This window comes from Zootoca vivipara, chromosome 7 (genome assembly GCF_963506605.1).
Source record: "Zootoca vivipara chromosome 7, rZooViv1.1, whole genome shotgun sequence".
Classification (NCBI taxonomy): domain Eukaryota; kingdom Metazoa; phylum Chordata; class Lepidosauria; order Squamata; family Lacertidae; genus Zootoca; species Zootoca vivipara.
In genome coordinates this window covers 12,102,735-12,127,973 of record NC_083282.1, presented here as the reverse complement: position 1 = coordinate 12,127,973, position 25,239 = coordinate 12,102,735, and the positions used below count along the sequence as shown (strand labels likewise).

The 25,239-nt window shown below is 43.2% G+C and overlaps 1 protein-coding gene across 2 annotated transcripts in view; it reads left to right on the top strand.

The window, feature by feature from the left end:
• The window catches only part of BRINP3 (BMP/retinoic acid inducible neural specific 3), a 229,375-nt gene that overhangs the window by 137,493 nt on the left and 66,643 nt on the right, over window positions 1–25,239 (top strand). For both annotated transcript variants that reach the window (XM_035123029.2, XM_035123030.2), the window contains one exon: window positions 6,980–7,170. In XM_035123029.2, coding sequence (XP_034978920.1) covers window positions 6,980–7,170 — 191 coding nt within the window. The remainder of the gene's footprint in view (window positions 1–6,979; window positions 7,171–25,239) is intronic.

The following is a 25,239-nucleotide window of genomic DNA, read 5'->3' as shown; positions in this document are numbered from 1 at the left end:
TGTTGAAAAATCATTGCTTCAACACTGGTGATCTTTGCTTCATCCAGTACACTGATATTAGTTCATTAGTCTTCCCAAGTGGTGTAAAAATTTTCAGAGACACCGTTGATGGAATCTTTCAAGGAGTTGGAGATGGCATTTGTAAGTGGTCCATGTTTCACAAGCATACAGTAAGGTTAGTAGTACAATAGCTTTGTAAACAAGCATATTGGTTTCCCTGTGAATGTCCTGGTACTCAAACACTCTGCACTTCAATCAGGAGAAAGCTGCACTCGCAGAGCTCAGGCGGTGCTGGATTTCAGCATCAATGTTGACCCTTGTGGAAAGATAACTGCCTAAGTAGGAGAAGTGATTGACATTTTCCAATGTTACACCATTGAGTTGGATTTGTGGCACTGCAGAGGGGTTATTTTGTGCTTGTTGGTGCAGCACTTTGGTTTTTTGGATGTTGAGCGATAGGCCAAGTTTTTTGTAAGCTTCTGCAAAGATATTTAGGATGGTTTGGAGGTCATCCTCTGAGCATGCACCCACTACGTTGTCATCAGCATACTGAAGCTCTATGACGGAAGTTACAGCAACCCTACTCTTTGCTTTCAGCCTGCTCAGATTGATGAGTTTTCCTTCTGTTTGATACTTGATTTCTACCCCAGTGGGGAGTTTCCCTTCGACAACGTGTAGGATCATGGCAATGAAAATAAAAGCAACTGTCCAGAAATGGGCAGTGTAAAGTCTTATTGCTCAGAGCCAATCTAAACTTGTCATATGGTATTATTCATCCACTGTAGGTTTGTGTTTCGGTGTTCCATTTGTATTGTATTGTATTGTATTGTATTGATTAATTGATTGATTGCTTAAATTTCTATGCTCTTTTTCATTCAAGTGAACCCCAAAACACATTTACTTTTTGGAACAAAATTAAAAAATTCCTTCCAGTAGCACCTTAGAGACCAACTAAGTTTGCCATTGGTATGAGCTTTCGTGTGCATGCACACTTCTTCGGATAAACTGAAACAGAAGTCACCAGATCCTTATATACTTTATGGAGGTACTGTTTACCATGGGGGTCGAAAGCTCAGCTTGGGGGACAATTGTGGCCCTCCAAGCCTCTCCCCAGATCACACCTCTCACCAACCCCCTTTGCTCTGCACACTCCTCAGATAGTTTTGCCAGGCTTCAACATGCCCTTCAACTGTGATAATGTCTCTTGCTTGCCCCAGTGGAGGATTGAAAGCTGTGGGCAAGCAGTGGGGTAGAAACCTCTGACTTTTACGCAGATGGAACACACCACTGTGCAAAGGTAGAGTCACTTCTATTATGTCACCCACTTTTGCCTCTGGACTCACTCACTGCTGTTACGTAAGGTTACCCTCAGTCTTAAAAAAGTTTACAATGATGAAGAGTCAGCTTGTCATTGGCATAAATGCTATCCGTTTTAATGGAATGAGATTGCAGTACCTTCCACCAGCCCCCTCTAGCTGGTATGGGGTATGGAAGGAGAAAGCAGGGTCTCCCCATAGAGGAGAACATGGGTTGCAGAAGGGTTAAGAAGACATCCCAGGGTTGGAGAGGCGGGTCAGTTTGGATGGCCACATGTGTGATTGGTGGGTGTGCTATTGCTGGGGAAATTTGCATGTAGCAAATGATTGATTGACAGCCTTATCCTATATATGCTTAGCGAGCAGCTTTCAGTTCCACTATTGCTAATCGCAACGAATCTCCCACCCGCCCTCCTCTAATTTTAGGTATTCTTGCATTGACCTTGCTGCGCCTCTCATGGGGTCGCCTGTTTTGGATCAGGAGCCTGGTAGGAATTTTGCCACTTGGCCGATTGGCTGGTGCCAGGTGGTTTTTGCCTACTACGCTGCGATAAGTCACAACTTGTAAGGTTAGCAGTTAGGCATTGGTTCAAATTGGATGGTGGAGGGGTGCGGATTTTGGTTGGGCCTGCCCCTCATGGTTGCTGCTGTCTTTAGGGGTATTCCTTTAAAGGAATCCTGGGGCTCTACATGTTTGTCCGTTTATCCCCGTTAGGGGCCAGGGGAGCATCGGAGGGATGAGGTCAAGGGCGTGGGCCCCTGCCCCGATCTCTCCCAGAGGGTGCTCACCTACTGGCTCCCCTGCTAGGCTAGTGGGAGTCGGATCTGTCCCAGGCGGGGGACAGATGGCAAGAACCAATGCCTAAGCAACCACTCTCATTCAGTTGTATTTTAAAAAGTTGTGGCCAAATTAATGCCCAAAACCTTAAACTTAAAATATTGTTACAGGTAGGTAGCCGTGTTGGTCTGAGTCAAAACAAAATACAGTGGTGCCTCGCTTAACGAATGCCCTGCTTAACGCAATTTCCGCTTAATGAAATGATTTTTCAAGCGGAGGTTGCCTCACTAGACGAATTCGTTTTATGAAAAATTCGTCTAAGAAATCGCGGTTTCCCATAGGAATGCATTGAAATTCAATTAATGCGCTCCTATGGGCAAAAAAAAATTCAAAAAAAATTCAATGCATTCCTATGGGATTCACTAGACAAATTTTTCGTTATAAGAAAAGACCCGTGGAACGAATTAAATTCGTCTAGTGAGGCACCACTGCAAAAAAATTCTTTCAGTAGCACCTTAAAGACCAACTAAGTTTTTATTTTGGTATGAGCTTTCGTGTGCATGCATACTTCCTCTGATGAAGTGTGCATGCACACGAAAGCTCATACCAAAATAATAACTTAGTTGGTCTTTAAGGTGCTACTGAAGGAATTTTTTTATTTAAAATATTGTGTGAAGTGTGAGTTATTGGGGGGGATGTCTTGGAACCTCGGCACGCAACTATTCCTGCACAGTGTGCTTATGGAATCCCCCTTCGGCCATTCTATTTATGATTATGGAGAACACAAGAGTGAGAAGTGTAGTTACAGCCCTGGAGTCTGCATATGGAACTCAAACATCTGAAGAGAGGGGACCTTCCCATGTGTAGGCTGCATGCAATATTGAGCTCGGAGACTGGGGATCAAGCGCTGCAGGGAAGTCTGTCTGCAGCAAGGCTCCCTTCCTCCTTCCCTTCGAAGGTTTGTGTTATATGCATGCACAACAGGGGAGTGGCTACTTTATGCACCAAGTTCGCCTTCACAGTCTTAACACCTCAGTAGGCTTTGAGTCACATGGTTTCATTGCCATAGTAGGCGACGGGAACAAGCTCAGTGTGCATATATACCATCCTGGGAATTGCTACACACTTATTACCCTGATAGTGGCTAATATATATTGCTAGCTGCTTTCCCAAAATAGTCCATCATTCTTCACATGCCATCTAACTGGAGCGCTGCATGGTTTTAAAATGGAAGGTTTATGTTCCTTTCATTACTAATAAGACGAGAAAATTGGAAGGTAGGCTTTTTGAATATGTCTACAGTGCAAAATATGTCTAGAGGCAGAAAACAGCTCCAAGTGTTTTAATCATAGGGACATCTATTATTACACATTATAAAAATACATGTTCCCAAGTCATATTTATGTATATTTAACTAAAGCTGTTACAGTATTATTCTAATGCCTCTTATACACATTTTGTGATTTGCATTTCTATTTAAATCGTTCCTGAAGTTGCTCCTAAGACCCATGCTGATTTAATTCATTATTGCAGCCTGCCATTTCCTAACTATTGTGCAGCTTCTTCCTCGTTGAAGTAGCCACAACAGGATTCTATACCAATGCTAATTAAAAACAGCAAATCCCTCTTTGGCGGCACTTTTGTTGTAGGAGTGAATTGGGCGATGTGACATCACATCATTTCCTTGTGCATTTCCCTGCCTCAGCCTTCATCCCTCCACACAAATCGGGTTCTCCTCCCAGAGAGCATGTGTTGCAGTGAGGTCACCGCAACTGACTCTCTGTTGCTGGGGTGGGTAAGTTTAGATTACCACAGCTACCCGATTGGTCCCTTGGAAGCATGGGACCTGTTCCGGCCAATGGGGTTGCAGAAATTGCATTGAGATTCTTCTGTTTCGCTTCGTCCACCGGATTACCCACCCACCCTCCCTATACTTAGGATCTGTGTTGACCTTGCTATACCGTCGTGGGTCATCTGCTTTGGGGGCAGGGGCCCAGTAGGAATTTTCCCCACTTGGCTGATTGGCTGGTGCCTTTTGGGTTTTGCCTACCATGTAGCAAATTGTCACAACTTTGTAAGGTTTGCAGTTGGGCATTGGTTAATGTGTGTGGAGGGGACAAGGTGTGGCTGTGACCTGTCCCTCCAATGGTTGCTGTGTATGTATTCCATTAAAGGAATCCAGTGGCTCACCATGCATTTGTCTGACCCCTGAAAGGGGGATAGGGCAGTGCAAGAGCCCCTGGGAGCATTCTGGGTGTGATTTTAGGGATTTGCACCCATCCCAATCAATCTCCCGGGGTGCTCACCTTGACTGACCTCTGCAACTGGCAGTTGTCAGTTCTGTTCCTGTCCTGGATAGTCTGTGACAGGTTCAGATAGTCTGAAACAATGCCTAAGCAAACCAATCACAGCTTGTAATCAATAAAGTTGTGCCCATAATTATGCCAAACCTCAAACTAAAATTTGAGTCATGTGTGAATTTATTTCTAGGCAGTTTTGGTGATCTTAACACGTCATTAAGATGATGTCATAGCCCATGCCTCACTACTGCATATTATGGCCTAGAAAAAATATTGTATACTTGTGAAGAATTAAGTCTAGACTCAGGAACAGAACTCAGGAATAGCGTGCACATTTCAGGTTTAGCAAAGACATTGGAAAATACTATGCAAAGGTCCGTCTAGAGCAGGCATCCCCAAACTTCGGCCCTCCAGATGTTTTTGGACTACAATTCCCATCTTCCCCAACCACTGGTCCTGTTAGCTAGGGATCATGGGAGTTGTAGGCCAAAACATCTGGAGGGAGGGCCGCAGTTTGGGGATGCCTGGTCTAGAGTATGAATGTCAATCTTTGCCCAGTGATGAATATCTGTCCAAGACAAGGACATTACTGGAGTAAAGGCCCCATAAACCCATGAACCAATTATGGGATTACACAGGACTTTGGGGTTTTGTTTTCTCCCTGGTGAGCTGGAAAGAAAAAATTATTTGTACACACTTCCATTTTGCTTGTGGCAGCTGAGGCAGGACTGCCTCTAGAACTTTTGCAGATGTTTCTTACAGCATGTAGGACTCACAGCTGTGTGGTTATAGTGCTGCATAATCTTTTTCCGCCCTCCCTCCTTTTGCTACACACTGTGATTAATCCTTTTTGAGTCCTTAAGACTCACCACCTTGAATAGTATTCCAAATCACGTCCATTTGTTAGCTAATGTTTAGATCGTCTTCTAAGCCTATTTCACGCCTGTGGACTGCGGCTGGCAAGAAAAGATTCATCCATGTGTCAAGTGTGGCAGAAGCGTCTATTTGCAATTGTAAATTAAGTGTTTGTTTGCAAGAATTAATCTCCAGTTTTCTCCCACGTTAATCCTCGTGTTAACTATATCATCGTTTTATCTTTTGTGCTTGAGGATCGGTCACTGCCTTATTTCCCCTCGTACACAACGTAATTGGGACGCAATGGGAATAACAAGAGAGAGAGAGGACCTCTTCTCTGAATTTTGCGGTGCGCTTCTCCAACCAAAGAATGTTCACAAAACTGTATTCTAGGCATTATAGCAGGCATCTCCAAACTGCGGCCCTCCAGATGTTTTGGCCTACAACTCCCATGATCCCTAGCTAACAGGACCAGTGGTCGGGGAAGATGGGAATTGTAGTCCAAAACATCTGGAGGGTCCCTGCATTATAGGGACCGAAATTCCAAAAAAGATGATTAAGTTGTTTATGTACAGCAGTTAGGGGACGTGGGTGGTGTTGTGGTCTAAACTACTGAGCCTCTTGGGCTTGCCGATTGGAAGGTTTGAATCCCCATGATGGAGTGAGCTCCCGTTGCTCTGTCCCAGCTCCTGCCAACCTAGCAGTTCAAAAGCATGCTAGTGCAAGTAGATAAATAGGTACTGCTGTGGCAGGAAGGTAAATGGCATTTCCGCGTGCTCTGGCTTCCGTCACAGTGTTCCATGGTGAAGCAGTTTAGCCATGCTGGCCACATGACCCGGAAAACTATCTGTAGACAAACACCGGCTCCCTCGGCCTCAAAGCGAGATGAGCGCTGCAACCCCAGCCTTTGACTGGACTTAACCGTCCAGGGGCCCTTTAGATTTTTTCCTTTTTACAGCAGCTAGGATTCTTCATGCACAAAAACGGAAAGATTAAGGCGTTCCCTCCAAAGAAGAATGGATAAGTAGAGTTATGGACAATGCTGAATCAGCAAAGCTAACCACTAGAATAAGAGAATGATGATTGCTTTATGGAAGATGGAAGCCTTTTTCAGACTGTTTAAAGAAATATTATACTATGGTGAATTCGCGAGCAGGATTTGAACTATGAGCAACAGAAGGCATTAGAGCTTATTGTATTATTGTTAAGATTTAAGAGAGGGAAGATAAGGTGCAGCAAGGGGTAGAAATAATAATAATAAAAACACCATGGAAAATGGGACAGGAAATGGACAAAACATTAGAAAAATATATTGTGTATTGGAATGTTTATGCAATTTTTTTTGGAAATGTAATAAAACATGCCTTTAAAAAGAATATTTACAAAACTGCACATTAGGGAATTGTGTACATAAAATGAATATATTAATGAAAAGAACATACAAAAACATTTTATTGGGTGAAAATGCTTTCAAAAATGTGCGCATAAGTCAAAATTGCATGCAAACACATATATTGGGAGAAATTCATGGGGAAATGCTGGTGAAGATTCACAACTTTTAAAAAAGAAATGCAAATTCCTGTAGAATTGTGAAGAACTGAATTTAACATTAGGGGGAAAATGAGAAACTTAGAGAACAAAAAAATCAACAACCCAGCCATCTCTAGTTATGTAATCATCATCATCATCATGGCAACTTTAACTATAATGTTGTTATATCGCTTATGCAGGAGAGGAGTCACTCACCATTTTTGTGGACAAGCGGAAGCTGAGTAAGAGATCGGAAGCAAGTGATCCCAGCATTAACAGTACCACAGTGACACTAGAAACATTACACCAACTGGCAGCCTCCTACTTCATTGACCGGGACAGCACCCTGAGAAGACTTCACCATATTCAGATTGCCTCCACCGCCATAAAGGTATATAAATGTTCTCTGGAACCACGTGAGAAAAACTTTTGTTATTTTCTTGTAATACATTTCTTTGATCTTGTTGGTTCTCCAAACGGCTCTGCAATATAAGTGTGGCAAGTCCAGATTACAGGTGAGGATTTATGGGCCAGGACCTTGTGCACACACCCAGGCTTGCTCCAGATCTGTTAATATTTCTTCTGCTAACTCCGACTCCTCGTGGAGCCTGCTCCAGGGAGTCCTCTGCTATCTCTTGTGGTGTTCAGAGAGCATATTGGGGGAAAGAGGCCTCAGAAGTCCCAGAGCTCTCACAGTATTTTGCCTCCACCACCCAGGGATATGCAAAGGCCACCTGATGAATCCTTAAGCAGGTTCCAAGTTCTACTGAGGTGATAAACTCATGTCTGGACTGTACCACTTCTGAGTAAATGCAGGGGTTCACATGAGTGAATGCTTCTCAGTATAAAAGTACACCCTAAACATGCATTCAGTTATATGAATCCCCACCTACACTCTGAATGTAGTACAATCCAGAGACATAAACTTGCCAGTTCGTTGAGAATTTGAGATAAGATTTGAACCCAAATCTGTTTAACACTCTGGCTCTCTGTAAAACATATCCTTCATTATTTTTTTTATTCTTATAGCTGAATCATATACTGAGGGCCAAACTAGGCAAGACACCAATCACTTTGTAATTGTGTTAGTGGCTTTAAAAAAAAATAAGTATATTGCAAGTACAGGGACCCTGATTGTGGGGGGTATGTTTCTTTTGACATGTTGTGCCCCACCCAGCACAGTCCCAGTTCGTGTCAGGCCACCTGCATCTCCTATTTGAATTGTTAGCGAGTGTCACGGTCCAGTCAGCGGGAGGTAGCAGTCCCGACTGAGGACGTCAGGACCGGGGGCAAGATGGCGGTGTAGAAGCAGGAACGAGAGTCCAGGTGGCACAGGGCTGAGGGTCAAGCAGCAGGGAGTCACGAAGTCAAGGAACCAAAGGTCGGGAAGCAGAGTATCACAAAGGCAAGGGTCTGAGGGTCGAGGAGCAAGGCGCCATGAAAGCGAGGGTCCGAGGATTGAGAAGCAAAGAGCAAGAGGCCAGACACAATGAGGCAGGGATCGCGTTGCTGTGGCAAAGAGCTGAAGGGAAATGCTGAGCTTATATCCCTCCCCGGCTCTTGCCACCAGGTGCAGTGAGTTACCAAGTGGCCTCACCTGAGCAGCCGCGCCTTGCTTCTCCAGAACAAGCTGAGGAGGGCCCTAGTCCTGCAAAGCCTTATGGGTCCCAGGGCCTGGCTCCTGCCCATACTCCTGATAGTGGGGTGTGTGAGAGCTCCCAAACTGTAGGCATGGGCCTCTCAGTCTGGACTGGGATCACAGCAGGGAGCAAAATTGTTCAAAGCCCCCAGGGCAGCATCCCAATCTGGATTGGGGCCTCCTTGCCGTTTACTTTTTAGAAAGTTAATCATACAATTGGTAATTATGTGGTTGGTGTCTCATCTTAGTTGGTCCTATGGTTCCATCATCAGGGCTTAGCTAAAACCTTTGCCATGGAAGAGAATTTTAAGAGACAGATAGCGGTGAGTGCATTATTTCTTCCATTATCACGGAACCGCTTGGCACCTCCATTCTGTAGCAAGAAGGGTGTTTGTTTGCATGTACGAGGTGCAGAACAGGGTTGTGTATGCTATGTCCAAGTTTTTCTATCACTGTAGAACAGGCATCCCCAAACTTCGGCCCTCCAGATGTTTTGGACTACAATTCCCATCTTCCCCGACCACTGGTCCTGTTAGCTAGGGATCATGGGAGTTGTAGGCCAAAACATCTGGAGGGACGCAGTTTGGGGGTGCCTGCTGTAGAACCTCCTAATTCCTCATGAGATCAGGCTGGCAGGTGTCCTTTCCATGAGAAAACATCAAGTTGAGAGACAGGAATGTCTTACAATTTAAAAAAAACTAGCGGTTTGCTTGTTGTATTGATTAGAGCTGCTGAGCTGAGACTTTGAGATCAGGTTGCATGCACAGGTTAGATGTCTACTGATAAATTTGGATGAAGCAAGATTGCCAAGGTGCAATCTCGGTGCCATTTTACACAACCCACAGAGGCTCACCCTGACTTGCCATTGAGTTTACACACTGCAGCCCGTCATGGCTTGCTGATGAGTGTCCCAGTATGGTACATTTTATTTATTTTTAAGGAGTAAATCTAAAACAGGGGTGGCAATCACCAAATGTTCTTGAACTACAACACACATCATCCCCAGGGAGTATGTCAGGAATAATGGGATTTGCAGTCCCGGCAATATCTGTAGGGCAGCAGATTGACTGTCCCAGATCAAAAACATTTTAGGGATGAAACAAGAAGAATGAAATGTGTGAAACAGCCCTCAAGTGCAAGTGTTTATGGCTCCTGCTTCTGTCCTGTTTAGATTTCCTAACCAGCTATGTGTAGGTCAATAAACCAAGACTCTGTGGTGGATAGTCTAAGGCAGTGTTTCCCAACCTTGTGCCTCCAGCTGTTTTCGGACTACAATTCCCATCATTCCTGTCCACTGGTCTTGCTAGCTAGGGATGATGGGAGTTGTAGTCCCAAAACATCTGGAGGCACAAGGTTGGGAAACACTGGTCTAAGGTTTTCTGCTATTGTTGTTATTTACTTTACAATATATATAAAGCTATCAGCTTTGCTGGCTAAAAACAATGCATTTCAAAACTGAGGCTTTATGCACAAGTAATAGCTGCTTTGAGTTTCTTGATTATAATAGTGGAAGATGCTTTGAAAGGAGAGTTGGGTTGTTGTTTTTACATTTTTCGATTATGAATATTTCAGAACTTTGCATTCTATTTTTACCTTCTTACAACTAGCGTCTAATTTATGCCATCATTATCATCACCTAAAACTGAGCCACCAAAAACTTGTCACACAGCTGTAGCTTAATTCTGTCAACATCCTCACTTTTGCTATGTATACAAATAAAAAGGGCCAGTACACACACACACACTGCTTGATTACTCAACACTTGATGACTTGCAGCCAAATCGTTGAGCTGCCATTGTTGTAAAATGTTGTGTCTGAGGTGAGGTGAAGTGATGCAGGCATTTTTTTTCCCTTTGGTGGTTCACCTGTGAGTATGAAACATTCAGGAAGGCCAATTTGCAATCAAGTGGTGGGCAGGCATGTTTGAAGCTGCCCCAAGTTTAAATTGTAAACAGTTTAGCTTTTTCAGATAGAGGCAGTATAAATTTATACACAGCTGCTGGTGTAGGAAGCATTTGTGTAGAATGGCAGTTGATGGGGTGCCAACATAATGGATTGGAGCTGCTTTGACACAGCATGATGCAGCTATGATATGGCTCCTGTAGTCGTCTGCATGTTTTGCAGAGAGGTCAACAATCACACCAGAGTCCAGATTCTAGCTACAGTTCACAGGTTCAACTGCGGGCAAGTTGGACAGATGGATCCTTTTTCCAACGCTTGTGCACAAATTGCTACAGTCCTGGGAACCATTCCAGGAGCCATCTCTTAAAGAATGGCATTGCCAAAGCTTGTAGGTTCCATTGTGGTCAATTAACTTTGTTGTCTTGTAATGCGCAGTTGATGTACAAGGCAAGAACCGTACCCTCCCACATTTCCTCTCTGGGTTGTAGCAGTAAATGAGCCTGGTTTAGGTAGGCATGTCTTCTGAGACCATTACAATCAAACAGGAACTGTACCCCTCCCTAGGCATTCATGAAACTCGGTGAATTAATACATGATGGGGGTGCAGGGAAAGCATACAAGCTCCATCACCCCTGGTTCATGGGGAATCAGGATGTTGCATCATGTTGGGTGCCTACAAAAGGAGTAGGTGGACATTCCAGTGGGCGTCTCTTGCTGCAAGAGTGTCCAGGACCCATCATTCTAAATGCTTATCATTTAGACAAAGCTTGGTGCTGATGCACAGAATGAATCACTTGCTGAGATTCCTCAGATGGCCAGTTTAAGGCTTACTGCTCATCAAGTTCTGTTACCGGGTGGCACTGTGGTCTAAACCACTGTGAGCCTCTTGGGCTTGCTTATCGGAAGGTCAGCAGTTTGAATCCCCGCAACAGGGTCAGCTCCCGTTGTTTTGTCCCAACTCCTGCCAACCTACCAGTTTGAAAACATGCCAGTGCAGGTAAGATAAATAGGTACTGCTGCAGCGGGAAGGTAAATGGCATTTCCATGTGCTCTGGTTTCCGTCATTGTGTTCTGTTGCGCCAGAAGTGGTTTAGTCATGCTGGCCACATGACCAAAAAACTGTCTGTGGACAAACGCCGGCTCCCTCGGCCTGAAAGCAAGATGAGCGCCACAACCCCAGTCGCCTTTGACTGGACTTAACCGTCCAGGGGTCCTTTACCTTTACCTTTTACCTTACCGTGGACAAATCTGTTGTGGGCTATGGCATGTTGCACATGGGATGACTTCTCCTCCCAAATGTGTGCATGTGACATGAAGTCTGTAGCCATAACCACCTTGCCTGAGATACCTTATTAGGCCTTCCAATGTATGCATCGCTCTGTTTTGAAGTGGTTGCATTTGTTTTGTAAATCAATGGATATTGTGCCTGAGGGGCTTCACTAGCAACATGCCAGAAGCCTGAGGCCTATATTCAGTTTATGCACTCATTTACAAGAACAGACAACCTGCCATGTTGGAAACATGAAAGAGCTAACATTGTTAGGCTTCTGTGCCCAATGTGAAAGCTTTCAGGCAGAGGGAAATGTTTCTGTTATAGGGGAGATTTTTCTTTCGCTAATGGCATTTTAAATTATTATTTTTTGCACCTCTACATCTCATTGTTTTGTCTTGTTGATTAAGCTGTAGTATTTTGTGCCAGACATGGCCTTCAGTTTATTTGTTTTAAGGGAGTACAGTGGACGTTCGGGTTGTGAACGTGCATAGCTGCCAAGTCTCCCGTTTTCCCCGGGAAATCCCTGTTTTTCCAGCTGTTCCTAGCTGAAAAAACAGATTTTTTGTTTTTTCCCGGTTTATTATTCTGGCGCGGTGGCCATTTTGGAACTGGGCAAAGCAGCATCAAAAGTCACTTCTGAGCATGCTCCACCGAGTTCCAAAATGGCGGCAGCGCTACTTCCGGTCTCCTATTTCCGGCCCGGTCCCTTATTTCTCTGACAGCAACTTGGTAGGTATGAACGTGATCCGTGTGGGATGCACGTTCACAACCCGCAGCGTTTGCAACCCGCGTCTGCGCATGTGGAGGTTGTGATTCGGCGCTTCTGCGCATGCGCAAAGTGTGATTTGACGCTTCTGCGCATGCGCGCACACCAAACCCGGAATTAACCCTTTCCGGTACTTCTGGACTTGGCGCGGAGCGGAGCCTGAAAAGACATAAACCCGCAGCAGACGTAACATGAGATATGACTGTATTGAGAAAATTTTCAACTTTGCATCCTACATGTCTGTCCATTTAGCACAATTATCCTTTGTTACTTTCTGCGTTAGGGAGCCTTGTGTATCAATGGACTCTTAATGACATGCTCTCCAACATTCCTCCAATGAAAATAGGGACATCCAATTATGCTATTAATAATTTATACTCTGTCCATCTGACTAGGTTGCCCCAGCTACTCTAGACGGCTTCCAATATATATAAAAAGCATAATAAAACATTTTTAAAACTTCCCTCTACAGGGCTGCCTTCAGATGTCTTCTAAAGGTTGTATAGTTACTTAGCTCCTTGGCTCAGGGGTCATATGGCTCCGTTCCCTCCAACAATTATCTGGTGGAAATACTGTAGGGACATTCCAAGGAAAAGCAGGACATTCTGGGATAAAATCAGAAACTGGGGTGGCTTCTGTAAAATTACACACTGTAGTGTCTTGCATACATAAGAAGTTCCCTACTGAATCAGACCAGAGGGTGCAGGATGAGATACAATCAAGTATCCTCTTCCTACAAGGACCAACCCAATGTCTATGTAAAGTCCAACACCCGGTATTTTGAGCTCTACTGATTCTGATCCCATCATGATTCATAGCCATTGATATCCTTATCCGCACTGTGATTTGAGTATAACAAACATTTTATGCCCAGTCCCTACAATTGAGGCTTTGTTGGTGGTACTGGCACTGGAGTGGTTTCAGTGGTGGTTCCCTGTTTGTGGGATAGCCTCCCTAATGTGGCGCGCCTCTCTCCATCGTTTTTGACTTTCAGGAGGAATTTTAAAACATGCTTGTTTACCCAAGCATTTGACAGCTGAAAGATTTTGTTCCCGGTGACCCTGAGAATATAACTGTTTTTAGAATTTTTTTTTAAAAAAAGATTGTTTTGTTGTGGATGTGTTTGCCACCCTGGGCACCACTGGGAGGAAGTGTACAATATAAATTTATTATTATTATTATTATTATTATTATTATTATTATTATTATTTGTCACTAACCCCAACGTTCAAAACAAGCTTACTGGGCAACTCAACTTTTCCAAAGTGCTTAGATAAATAAAGTGCATTTTCCCCAAGTCCCTCATCTTATGAATATGCTAAAAGCTATAATAGTTCTGAAAGCTTTTTGAGGGTGACTTCAGCTATAGAAAAGCAAGCAGAGTCAGCGAGAAATGGTTATATCTATCTATCTATACCTACACACACACACACACACACCTCCAAAGCTGAATCATCATGAACATCTTCTAACATTGTGTATGCCATCAAATGCCAACAGTGCCCTTCAGCTCTCTATATTGGACAAACAGGCCAAACCCTACGCCAAAGGATAAATGGACATAAATCTGACATCAGGAATCACAAGACAGAGAAACCAGTAGGAGAACACTTCAATCTCCCAGGACATTCTATACAAGATCTCAAAGTAGCTGTCTTATTACAGAAAATTTTCAGAAACAGACTGGAAAGAGAAGTTGCTGAATTGCAACTCATTACCAAGCTTAAAACCATGGAGAGACCTGGTCTGAATAAGGACATTGGATTCTTATCTCATTATACATGATAAAGCTTTCTTATGCCAGCTCACCCCTTGCTTTTTCCTGCAAGACCAATTGCAGTCGTTAACAGTCGTCAACAGGTTTACCACTCCTATCAGCCAATCACCCATTCCCACCACCTTTCTGAGTAATACCCCTCCCCACCCTCTGACTATACATAAGGGTCTGGTGACTTCTGTTTCAGTATATCTGAAGAAGTGGCAAACTTAGTTGGTCTCTAAGGTGCTACTGGAAGGAATTTTTTAATTTTTTGTTTCATCATGCATACAGCTACCCATGAGCTGCGGGTTCCACAAGAGGTCCCTCAACTCATTACAAACACACATGTACAAATAAAATTGGAAACAATTGATCATCTTTCAAGTAGCACAGCTCCCCCCCCCCAAAAAAAGTGATTTCAAGTGCAACCTCTCCTCTTTTCTTCTGCCCATCCCATTGACCTCATGAAAGCAAGGTGGAACCAAGTAGCAAAAAACATCACTTTAGGGCAGGCATGTCAAACCTGCGGCCCTCCAGATGTTTTGGCCTACAACTCCCATGATCCCTAGCTTGCAGGACCAGTGGTTGGGGAAGATGGGAATTGTAGTCCAAAACATCTGGAGGGCCGCAGGTTTGACATGCCTGCTTTAGGGTAACAATGTTATGCTAAGTACAGAAACAGGGAAGCACGAGTGAGTTCAACACAATGGACGTGATCCCTCCCATCTCACATTTGGCAGAGCTTAAGCTTTCAGAGCTAAACATTTCCATCTATCCATCCATCCCATAGTACCTCCCAGCTGGTCATGTTGCCATCTTTGGCAAGGTGCAGTGCAAAACAGCAAACCATTCCCAATACTGTACTGTGCAATGGCCCTGCATCTACCATAGTGTGGTTATCCTGCACAGCAGCTGGAAGCTGGCATGGGATGGAGAAGAAGACTTGGTCGCATGCAGAACCATGTATTGCAAAGAAAGTAATGTGCCCCCAAACATTTCATATACAGTGGTACCTCGGTTTATGAACACAATTGGTTCCGGAAGTCTGTTCATAAACTGAAGCAAACTTTCCCACTGAAAGTAATGGAAAGTGTATTAATCTGTTCCAGACGGTCCGCGGAGTACTTAAACTGAAGCGTTCATAAACTGAAGCGAACTTTCCTATTGAAAGTAATGGAAAGTGGATTAATCCGTTCCAGACGGGTCCGCGGAGTACTCAACCTGAAGCGTACTTAACCCGAAGCATGGGTGTAATTGGTTCCGGAAGTCTGTTCATAAACTGAAGACCTATACATAGTTCCACAACTATCTACTTTGTATGCAGACATCAGAGGGAGTATAATTGCATTTCCCCCCCTCATAAGCTTTGAGGATACCGAAAAAAGCATTGCTCATTTCCCCAACTTAACTTTTTGACGCTGGTCTTAATTTGTAACAATAAGCAGTGACTCAGATATTGCAGATAACAGTGAAATTAATCTCTTTAGAGCTGTGTTTGCTTCTTCCCTCTCTCCTCTAGCCTTTATATGTTAGCCTATTTATGAGGAATTTATACTGAGTAAAATTCTCCAGCTGAAATCTGACATTTGAAGCTATATTGATCTCTCGGTGCTGGGTGAAAGGAATAAATAAAGCACATTAATTCAAACATCATAATTTACATCCTCAGTCACCGTGTAATTGTAAGCCCTATGGATCTGCAAAGGAAACTAAATGCCCTTCTAATAATTTGGAGGCTTTGCAGCTTTTAAAAGATTCCAAATCCTATATTGATATACTGGTTAAAATTAATCTGGGGTTTTGCAGTTGGAGAATGCTTTTCTGGCAGAGCATTGGCAGAGGGAAAAGACTGGGGCGGCTGCTTTGGGATTATTGAAGAATGACTTAATTGCTATTTTATTTTATTTTTTAGAGAAATGATTGACTATTTAGCCAGGGTTTTTCTTCCTTTCCCTCCCTAGCCCACAGGCTACCGAGAAACCTCCTCTTCTACCCTTCCTATCGTTTCCATGCAACATAACTGATTTATATTAATATCATGCAAATCAGGAGAAGGGCAGTAGCTTGGAAATGGGGATATTTCTGCCTTGCTGAAAATTGGCATTCCATGTTGCAGATTCTTATCTGTAAAAATGAATGTGTAATGTTCACAAAAGCAGTGCTTTCTTAATTGGTTAGTTTGCAGCCTGGCTATAAGCGTGAATGGCTTCCTGCCCAAAGTTTTGACAGACTTGCTATTACTTAATGTTTCCCATTATTCCCATCCAAGTGCTGAGCACCTTGCTGCTGCTTATCCTAGATCTCCATCTCAAAGCTGATTGGTTTCATATTTCTCATCGTTTCACCCTGTCAAAAGGTCGACTGGCTTGCCCTTGTGTTTGGCGCTGGGTCAGAGGACCAAAAAATTGTGCCTCCTTTCGCATTCTGTGCAACTGACTTGCCGCCCAATCTTATGACACAGTCAGCCTACGGATTGCAATGGACTTAGTTGTGTCAGAGGATCACAACAGCACGCTCTACAGTAACTCACCGCTTTTCTTTCTGAGGTTTCCTCCTTTCATAGGGGCTTCCTGATTTGCAGCTCAGACTCAGTGCCACTACATCTCAATAGTTTTGCTAGGCTTGAATGCTGAGGATCAACCCATTGTCAGATCATAGATATGATTTTCTCTCAGTAAATAAATACACAGCTAATGAATGAGGGATAAACCCAATGCCTATTGCCATTGTTATTCCTTATACTTAGTGCTATTTGACCATGTTTTTAGCCAAATATCCTATCCCTTGGCCATCAAATGAATAATAACAGTGTCATAGACAACATTTCCTAACATTTTCTTCATGAGACATTTCAATTAATTCCATAATAAAATGGATTTTCTTGCTACATCATCCTTAAAAATGCCTGTGCTGTAAGTTGTCGTTTCTCTGGCCAAAGTCAACTGAACTGTGAATGTGATTCAATTGCCATTGATCTATTCAGTAACCTTTGTTTTCAGAGCAGAATTCCACCAGTCTGTATATTTAAGAATTTGTATCACCATTTCCCCTCTGATATATTGAAGCTAAATAATAACTTTTCTTCTGATTTCTTTCTTTCTTTCTTTCACCTTCAAACAATTAGAATTGTGTTTAGGCAAAACATCTCGCCTCCATAAGAGCAAATGTCTGTAGCAAGTAAGGTTCACTTATCCTTCATTACTGTGGTCAGATAAGTGGTCCATAGTGGTGCTGATCATTATCTGTGTCATTTGGGGTGGAGCAGAACAAAACACAACTCTTTCCTTCTGTACCCAAATAAATGATCTGTGGTGATTATCACACCTGAACTAAGCAAGCACAGGGGAAAGCTTATTGGTTAGGCCATGGTTTCTACACATAGCATGCCAATATATGTGTAGTTCCTCATCTAAGCTAGGCTTAGTATATTGAAGTGTACATTCGTGTGCATATGTTTTTAGCTGAAATGCTGGTTGTGTTCAATGAAGAGGAGGAGGAGGAGGAGGACAAGTAGAGTTGCAACCTCTAGCCAGAAACCAGTTTTACCAGTGGACTATTTTGAATGAAGATTGGTTAGTAATAGGTCAAGCCCATCCTCTCGCAAAATTGCTTGTTGACTGGTCTAATCATGACCCCCCACCTTTACTTCTCTTCTCTCTGTGCTAAGACTAACAGGATAGTCTTCTTCTTTGTTAATCCTTTTGCATCATTTCCCTCTTTGTTCTCCTTGATCCAGTACTACCTCATGCATTTTCTAGAGCAAAGGTGGGGAGCTTGCAAACTGCTGGTTGTTTTTCAATTCCCATCAATACTAGACAATATGATCACCAGTCAGGGATGATGGGAGTCATAGGTCAGCAACCTTTGGAGGGCCACAGGTTTCCCAACCCTCTTATACAGCTAAGTATGGGGGAACACTCCTGTATACATCTATGTACTACATAGATATGCTACATAACTCACTTCCTCCAAATGGCTTAGGGCTATCCCATTTTATCCTCTTGCAAGGCAAACTAAGGGATGGTGCTTTGATAATTTCCTTTTTTGCAACTTGAAGCCATTGGTTCAAGTCCTACCCTCCAGAGCAGGAGAAAAAAGCTTGCTCCCTCCTCCATGTGACAGCCCTTAAGATATTTGAAGATGCCTATCATATTTCCTCTCAGCCTCTTCATTTCCTGGCTAAACATACCCAGCTCCTTCAAGCGCTTCTCATAAGGCTTCTTTTCGAGACCCTTGATCATCTTGGTCACCCTCCTCTGCACATGTTCCAGCTTGTCAGCATCCTTCTTAAATTGTGGCACCCAGAAATGGACACAGTATTCCCTGTGTGGTCTGACCAAGGCAGAATAGAGCGGTACTATTACTTCTATTGAGCTGGCAGATGAGTCCCCTATGCATCTGCTACAGAATCTCTGAATATAGCAAAGAGTTATAGGGCTTATGCTCTGGTTATGCCCCCTAGCCCAGTCTCCTGGGCCTTGCTGTCGCCCCACATGAACTGACAGCCTGCCTTAGACCCAACACTCCCTTGCAACTGCTCATTGCATGGGAAGATACGCACTGGTTGACAACTTGTGTCTCAGTGAAAACTCTTCCTGCTTGCCTTAGATTAATGTCAGGGGGGGTTCCGGTTTCCGCCGGCAGGAATGGCGGACCTGTTTTCCATCCCTCTGACCTTCGTAAGGAATTTGGCGGTTGCTAGGGGAGTAAATGGCAACCCCCTACCCTCTCCGGGGGTTACGGAGAGGGGCCGCTGGCCCGCGATGCCCCCAGACCCACTCCGACTGTTTATGGAGTGGGGGGAGCTTGGGCTGAAAAGCACTTACGAGGGCCAGGACTCCCGGACGCTAATCTGCATGGCGGGGATTTCCATGGTTAAAGAAGATAATTAGGCTTAAATCTATGGACATACTTCAGAAGGAGGGGAAGAAGCGCTGTTTACTGCTGAGAAATTTATGCTGCTGAGGGAGAGGAGTCAAAGGCTGTATATCATCTGGAAGAAGGATTGATGGGGACGGAGCGATAAGGGAATTGAGTTTTTTTTATTTTTCTTCATATGAGTTACTTCGTACCTTCCCAGACGCGATGTCCTGGCTTGTTTGGAGTGAAAGAGAAGCAAAAGACTGTGTGAGTTGAACTTTATAAACTGTTGTTACTGAGCATATTTTTTAAAGATGTGGAGTTGCCGATGAGAAAAGCCCCCCCCCCCCTAGTCGGACGGAAGGAGTCCTGGACGCGTTCGGAGGATTTATGAGCTGTGACGCACTTTGAATTGGAGCAGCGACCTGAAGCTAAGTTCAGCTATAGGGCAAGGAGATCCATTAATTTACCAAGAGTTTATGGTTTGATGTTTGGGTCTTCTGCCTGGAAAAGCTGTAAATTTTATAAAGATCGTTAATCTTCATGGCTATGAGAGAAAACGAAAGTGATTTGAGCTTTTTAAGATGGCGCTGCTTCGACGCAACAAGGAGCTCCAGACTAAGAAGATTTATGGGGAGGCTGGACTGATTAACCCACACAGGAGAAAGAACATTTGTGAAACCTTGTTTGATATTTATCTCAGCAGCTGGGAAATAATCGGTTGAAAGTGGAAAACATCTATGTGACTGTAAGGGGAAGATCTGGATTATTATGAACTTGGAGGACGATTTGAACTTTAGAAAAAAGACGGCAGTGGACGGTTGCGAGGAATCCCCAATTTCTTGAAGCATGGGAACCCAAATAAAAAATTCTCTAGATGATTTGGCATAACATTCGGTTTGATTGATATATATATGTGTATAATTTGAAATAATGAATGTGATATAATTGGTTTTAATTGGAAAATTAATAAAAATATATTTTTTAAAAAAAGATTAATGTCAGGGGGGGAAACAAGGTTCATTTCCCAAGCCAATCTGGAACATAATTGGAAAAGCACTGTTTATGATTTGCTTTATGTCATCTTGTAGAGGGGGTTCTGGAAAATTTTGTCTGCTCTTGCTCTGTACGCAGCATTAGCTAATGTTTTAGATATGTGTGCTACAGATTGGGTTCCATGACACTCCTGATAGTTTGAATGTTCGAAAAGTGCTATGAAAATGGGCACTGAGCCACGCTCACTGACTATAGTTCTAGGCACTTATTGTGCTGTGTCTCCTGACTAGCTCATTCTGCCCACCAAAGAAACCAAATTCTCTCAGAACTATGAGCTGAACATAGTAGATATGAGTAGGGAGTTGGTTTAATTAATTTAAAGTCCCTCCTACCTTCTCTGTCCCACCTACCCCACAAAAGGTTGGCTCCTCCTGTCAGTACCTTAGAATGATTAGTTTTTTTAAGTCATCCCCCCCTTAAACAGCATCAATAAATGTGTTTTATTATCCAGTGTTTTGAATTACATCATCTGATGACTAGCTGATGTTTGATTGAAATTACAGAATCCCAGTTAGCACATTCAAGCCTTCTCTTGGGCCTGTGGTTCAAAACAAGCACATTTGCAATGCAATGGGGGGGAGAGAGGTTGGCTTGAAAATATCTGATATACTTTGAATGTTCCAAACAGCTCCAGTTCGTTGGGCTGCTTACAGGTGTGGGGAAACTGAAGGAAAGATAGCCTCAACTCATATTTGTGAGAAGCCAAGTTGCAGGGAAGCAGGCAGAGGGCCTTCTCGGTAGTGGCGCCTGCCCTGTGGAACGCCCTCCCACCAGATGTCAAAGAGAAAAACAGATACCAGATTTTTAGAAGACATCTGAAGGCTTTTAATGTTTAATAGATTATTTTATTTCATTTTTCTGTTGGATGGGCAGGGTATAAATAATAAATTATTAATTAATTAATTATATATTCTTTTTACTTGTAATGTGTTATGAGTTAAGGTGGGGTGAGAAAGATGTGTGGCTGCTGCTTTTCGGAATCAGACATGCTTCTTGAAATTGATCACTTCTCCTCATGGTCTGCCAACAGAACTGCAATAAACTGAAAGCTGATTTGCATATCTTTTGAGATGTTAAAAAAAAATGTGCTGTGCTGAACTCCTGTGCCTTTTGTAACCATTTCCCATCAATTTATGACACCAGAAAATTCTTAAAGGAGAGAAGAAATGTCAGTAGACTTACCAGCGGTGGGCTGCAGGGATTTTTGCATTCATTTTCAAGGTGATTGTGTGTATGTGTCCTTTCTTCCATTCTACAAACCCTTTCCCCAGTGGTCTGCACTGGGCAGCCTTCCTGGGTGCCCACATTGCTTGCAAATGCCATATTATCCTCAGCTGGGCTTCCTTGTAACCATGGGAAGTTCGGAAGACTGCCTACTGTGCACTTGACATATTTTCATTGTTCTTCTTTTAAGTGCAGTCCTTTGATTTCTAAAGAAATCAGTGTGCTTTTTTTAAGATAAAAGGAAGTACTTTCCTTAAGAATGAAATCTACAGTAGTACTGATATGATATTCTCTGTAGCCAATCTCCCTTGTTTCCATTGCTTTAATTAAAGCTCATGGGAAGACATCAGTTTCCCCTAGGGGCCTTTTCTAGATCATCTGGGGAGGCTGCAAAGAGCTGGAGAAAAGTTTAATGGAAAGGAAAATATGCACCCCACCCATGGCTACCTGACATGGATAAGGTAAACTCAGCTCTGCACCCACTGAAAATTCTGAAGAAAACCTTTTTTTAAAAAAAAATCCAAAGCGCCCTGAAAAAGAGGCCAGGACAAATTATAGAATTTGTAAGTAAACTTTTGATAAATTGGGTGTTAGACTTCAGTAGAGCACTACAAGAAATCACAACAAAGTGACTTTTCATTACTTAACTATGTGGTGAGGCCAGTTTGTTTTATCCGTGTTTTATCCCTGGAAGGATTGCACTCTTAATCTTACAAGATTTGCCTGTACACCAAAATAATATTTATTATTCTTAAAAGGAAAAGGAGTTTCAGTGAGTGGCAGTAGTTTTGCACAGGTCTTCAAAGAGAAGCAAAGCTCTAGGCAAGAATGTTGATTAAGTTGCAATGAAGAAGGAGAACTGTCCCAAAATTATTTATACCATATTGGAAGTGCTTTACATACATAGTACAGAATTAGCATTTTCCTTCATTTTGAGTCATGTTTATTGAAGCATGTTTAAAAGCCAACATTTCTATTCCTATCCAAAGAAGGCAGTAATCAAGGAATTGGTATATTTGAATAAGCAACGTTTGTCATAACACGAAATGATCAAGTTACAGGTAGGTAGCTGTGTTGGTCTGCCGTAGTCAAAACAAAATGAAAGAATTCCTTCCAGTAGCACCTTAGAGACCAACTAAGTTTGTCATTGATATGAGCTTTCGTGTGCATGCATGTATCTGAAGAAGTGTGCATGCACACGAAAGCTCATACCAATGACAAACTTAGTTGGTCTCTACGGTACTACTGGAAGGATTTTTATTTTATTTTGTTACGAAATGATCAGTCCACTTTATTGGCTTTTCCAGTTAGTATATGAGGGATCTCAAGAGAAATTGATATATGATGAAAGGTCACAGATAGAAGGACAACTTTAAGCCTAAAGGTTGAGTGGCTTCTAAAACGAAAGCAGTCAGACATGTCGTTCTTGGCTGAACAGACAAGAAGAAGCAAAAGGATAAGTTATTAAATTATGGCTCAGCTGTAATGTATTAATCACAAAGTGAGTTCACTTTCACACAGGTTAATGAGACAGTGTTCAAAGAAAGGCAGCTCTGCCAAAATGGGCAATGACACCACTGGAAGTGCAGCGAGTAGCAGTGCAGACATGAAAAGAGACTGTCAGGGACTGGCTTGATGAAGAGGGCCAGTGGGAGGCACCAGCCAGGGAACCCCGTAGGGATGCCTCAAAGGAGGGAGGCTCAGAGCCCAGGGAGTGGTGATGGGACACTGAGAACAGGTCAGAGGGTGATGGGAGGGGACAGAATAGTTGGATGTTAAACAAGCAAGAGGCTTGAGCGAGAGAAGAACCAGATGCAGAAAGCAGTGCAAACTCAGGACATGAAGCAGAGAAGGAGGGGACAGAGGCTGTAGAAGCATCCATGGAGCTTGCCTTTCCTGTTGCAGTAAGCTCCCCTCCCTGCTTGTCTCCAGGGTCATGAAGAGCTTTGTGTGTGGCAGAACAAAAAGCACAGGTGGGCCCTGCCCCGACATAGTTTAAGACTGATTGGGAGACATCCGGATGACATCCAGAGACTTAGGGGGAAGGAGGAGGCAAATACCTTAGTCCTGGCAACTGTTTCATGGGAGCCAGTCGTGTTTGTAGGCATTACTGCCTGGTATGCTCTTTTCTTGAATGAAGAGCAAACTTTTTCTGTTTGTCTCTGTATCTTGAGTGCTGACCTGCATCTGAACCAGCCCTGACAGAGACTGAATACTGGAGGCTGCATGTAAAACAAGGATCAAGCATTTACTTTTGACACACCTTTGAGAATGAAACAGGTGTATCATTGCAAAATGAAAATGCTGCTTAGGTATTGACACCCTGGTTTTAAGCATATTTAAGTTGGAAGCACCATATTCCACAGGGCTTACTTCCAAGTAAATGGGGGTAGGGTGGGAAGCGCCATTACGCTATCTATTATCTATTTTTCTGAATTTGTGAAATGCCCAACATTATGACAATAGGTCTCTGTGTGGAGGGGAGGGCCTCTCTGTGGTACTGCACATCTATGGTGCACTGTCAAAGATGGCAGGGAACTTTTGGCTCCCACCAGTGTTTCCCCATGCATGAGAGAAATGGAAGATAGATTTCAATAGGTTGGCAATTGAGGTCTATGGCTCAAAGGACAGCAAGTTTCCTTTGCCCCATAGAATATGGGGAGGGAACCACCGCTCCATTTGCATTGTCCTTTCCTGGGTATTTGTGGTTGTTTTATTTTACTAGCACTGTTACCATTTTAGTTACATTTTACTATTTTTATCACTTACTTTCTCTAATGGTTTGTTTTATTGTCTCCCTCTATTGAATCTATTTAGTTTTGTTCTCTCGTTCTATGTAGAATTCTGTCCATTTTTTCCCCCTTCTTCCCACTCTCTTTCTCCTTCCCTCCCTCCCTCCCTCCCTCCAAGAGGTGATTCTGGTGTCACTGGTGTGACCCAGCCGAGGTAAGGTTACTACCCAGTTTTGTGTCAATGTGCCAGAATATGATGGAAGCAAACAACTGCAGATCAAGCATGAAATATTACATCTTATGACAGAAATAGGGCAGAGGAACACTGAGGGCATTAAAGAAAGTTTCCTAAGGCACAGCTGTCACTGAGCTTGTGAAAGGAGAAGAATAAGAAAGCTGATAGACTTCAAGATGTTTGCGAAGCTACTAGGAACAGGAGGATCTGCAGAAATATGCAGACATACAATCTTTGCTGCACATTTAATGACTACCGTGGGGTGAGAAAGCGGCAAAACCAGAAAATAAAAAACCAATATCTCCAAGGGCAATATTGCCCGCTGGTATCACAAAAATTCAGTCTGGCCACATGGCTGAGAGGCAATTACTTACTGCACATATAATCGGGGCATTATCACTGTGGTTCTGAGCCTTAACTTAGTGGAAACTGTTGGCATTTCCTCATTAATGCCAAACGTTAAGAGCTTTATTTCTGGGAATTGAAAACCCTGCTGCCCGAGACAACCTGTGCTGTGATAATCTTTGGAAACAGCTCACTTGGGACTTGCTTGCCTGTCTCACATCAGCCTGCTTTATGCTTCTTTTGTTATTGGCACTAAGGGGGTGCTACACATGAGATAGGATATTAAGCAAGTTTGCTTTTGATTGTTTGGCAGGAAAATCGAGGCTTTGCATTATTATTATGGTATTTTTGCTGTGCTCTCGGCGCGTTCTGCAATTCTACTGTCTGGAATATGGGAGTGTAGGGGACCATGTTCCCTAGCTCCTTCCCAGTCTCAGGCCTACCCTGGCCAGCTTTGTGTTTTATTAAGCCTGTGCCTCAATGCTGCATTAAACCTTGAAGCACCTTCTCCTCCCAGAATGCAGAGCATAGCTGTCTACTTCTGGATTGGAAAATAAGGGATCAGCAGCGGCACGGCACCGGAAGTCACACACACACAAATTCCATATACAAAAGAAGTTAAGATTGGCTGTTGAATCTGTCTTCAGCATCATGTAATAAACATGAAAG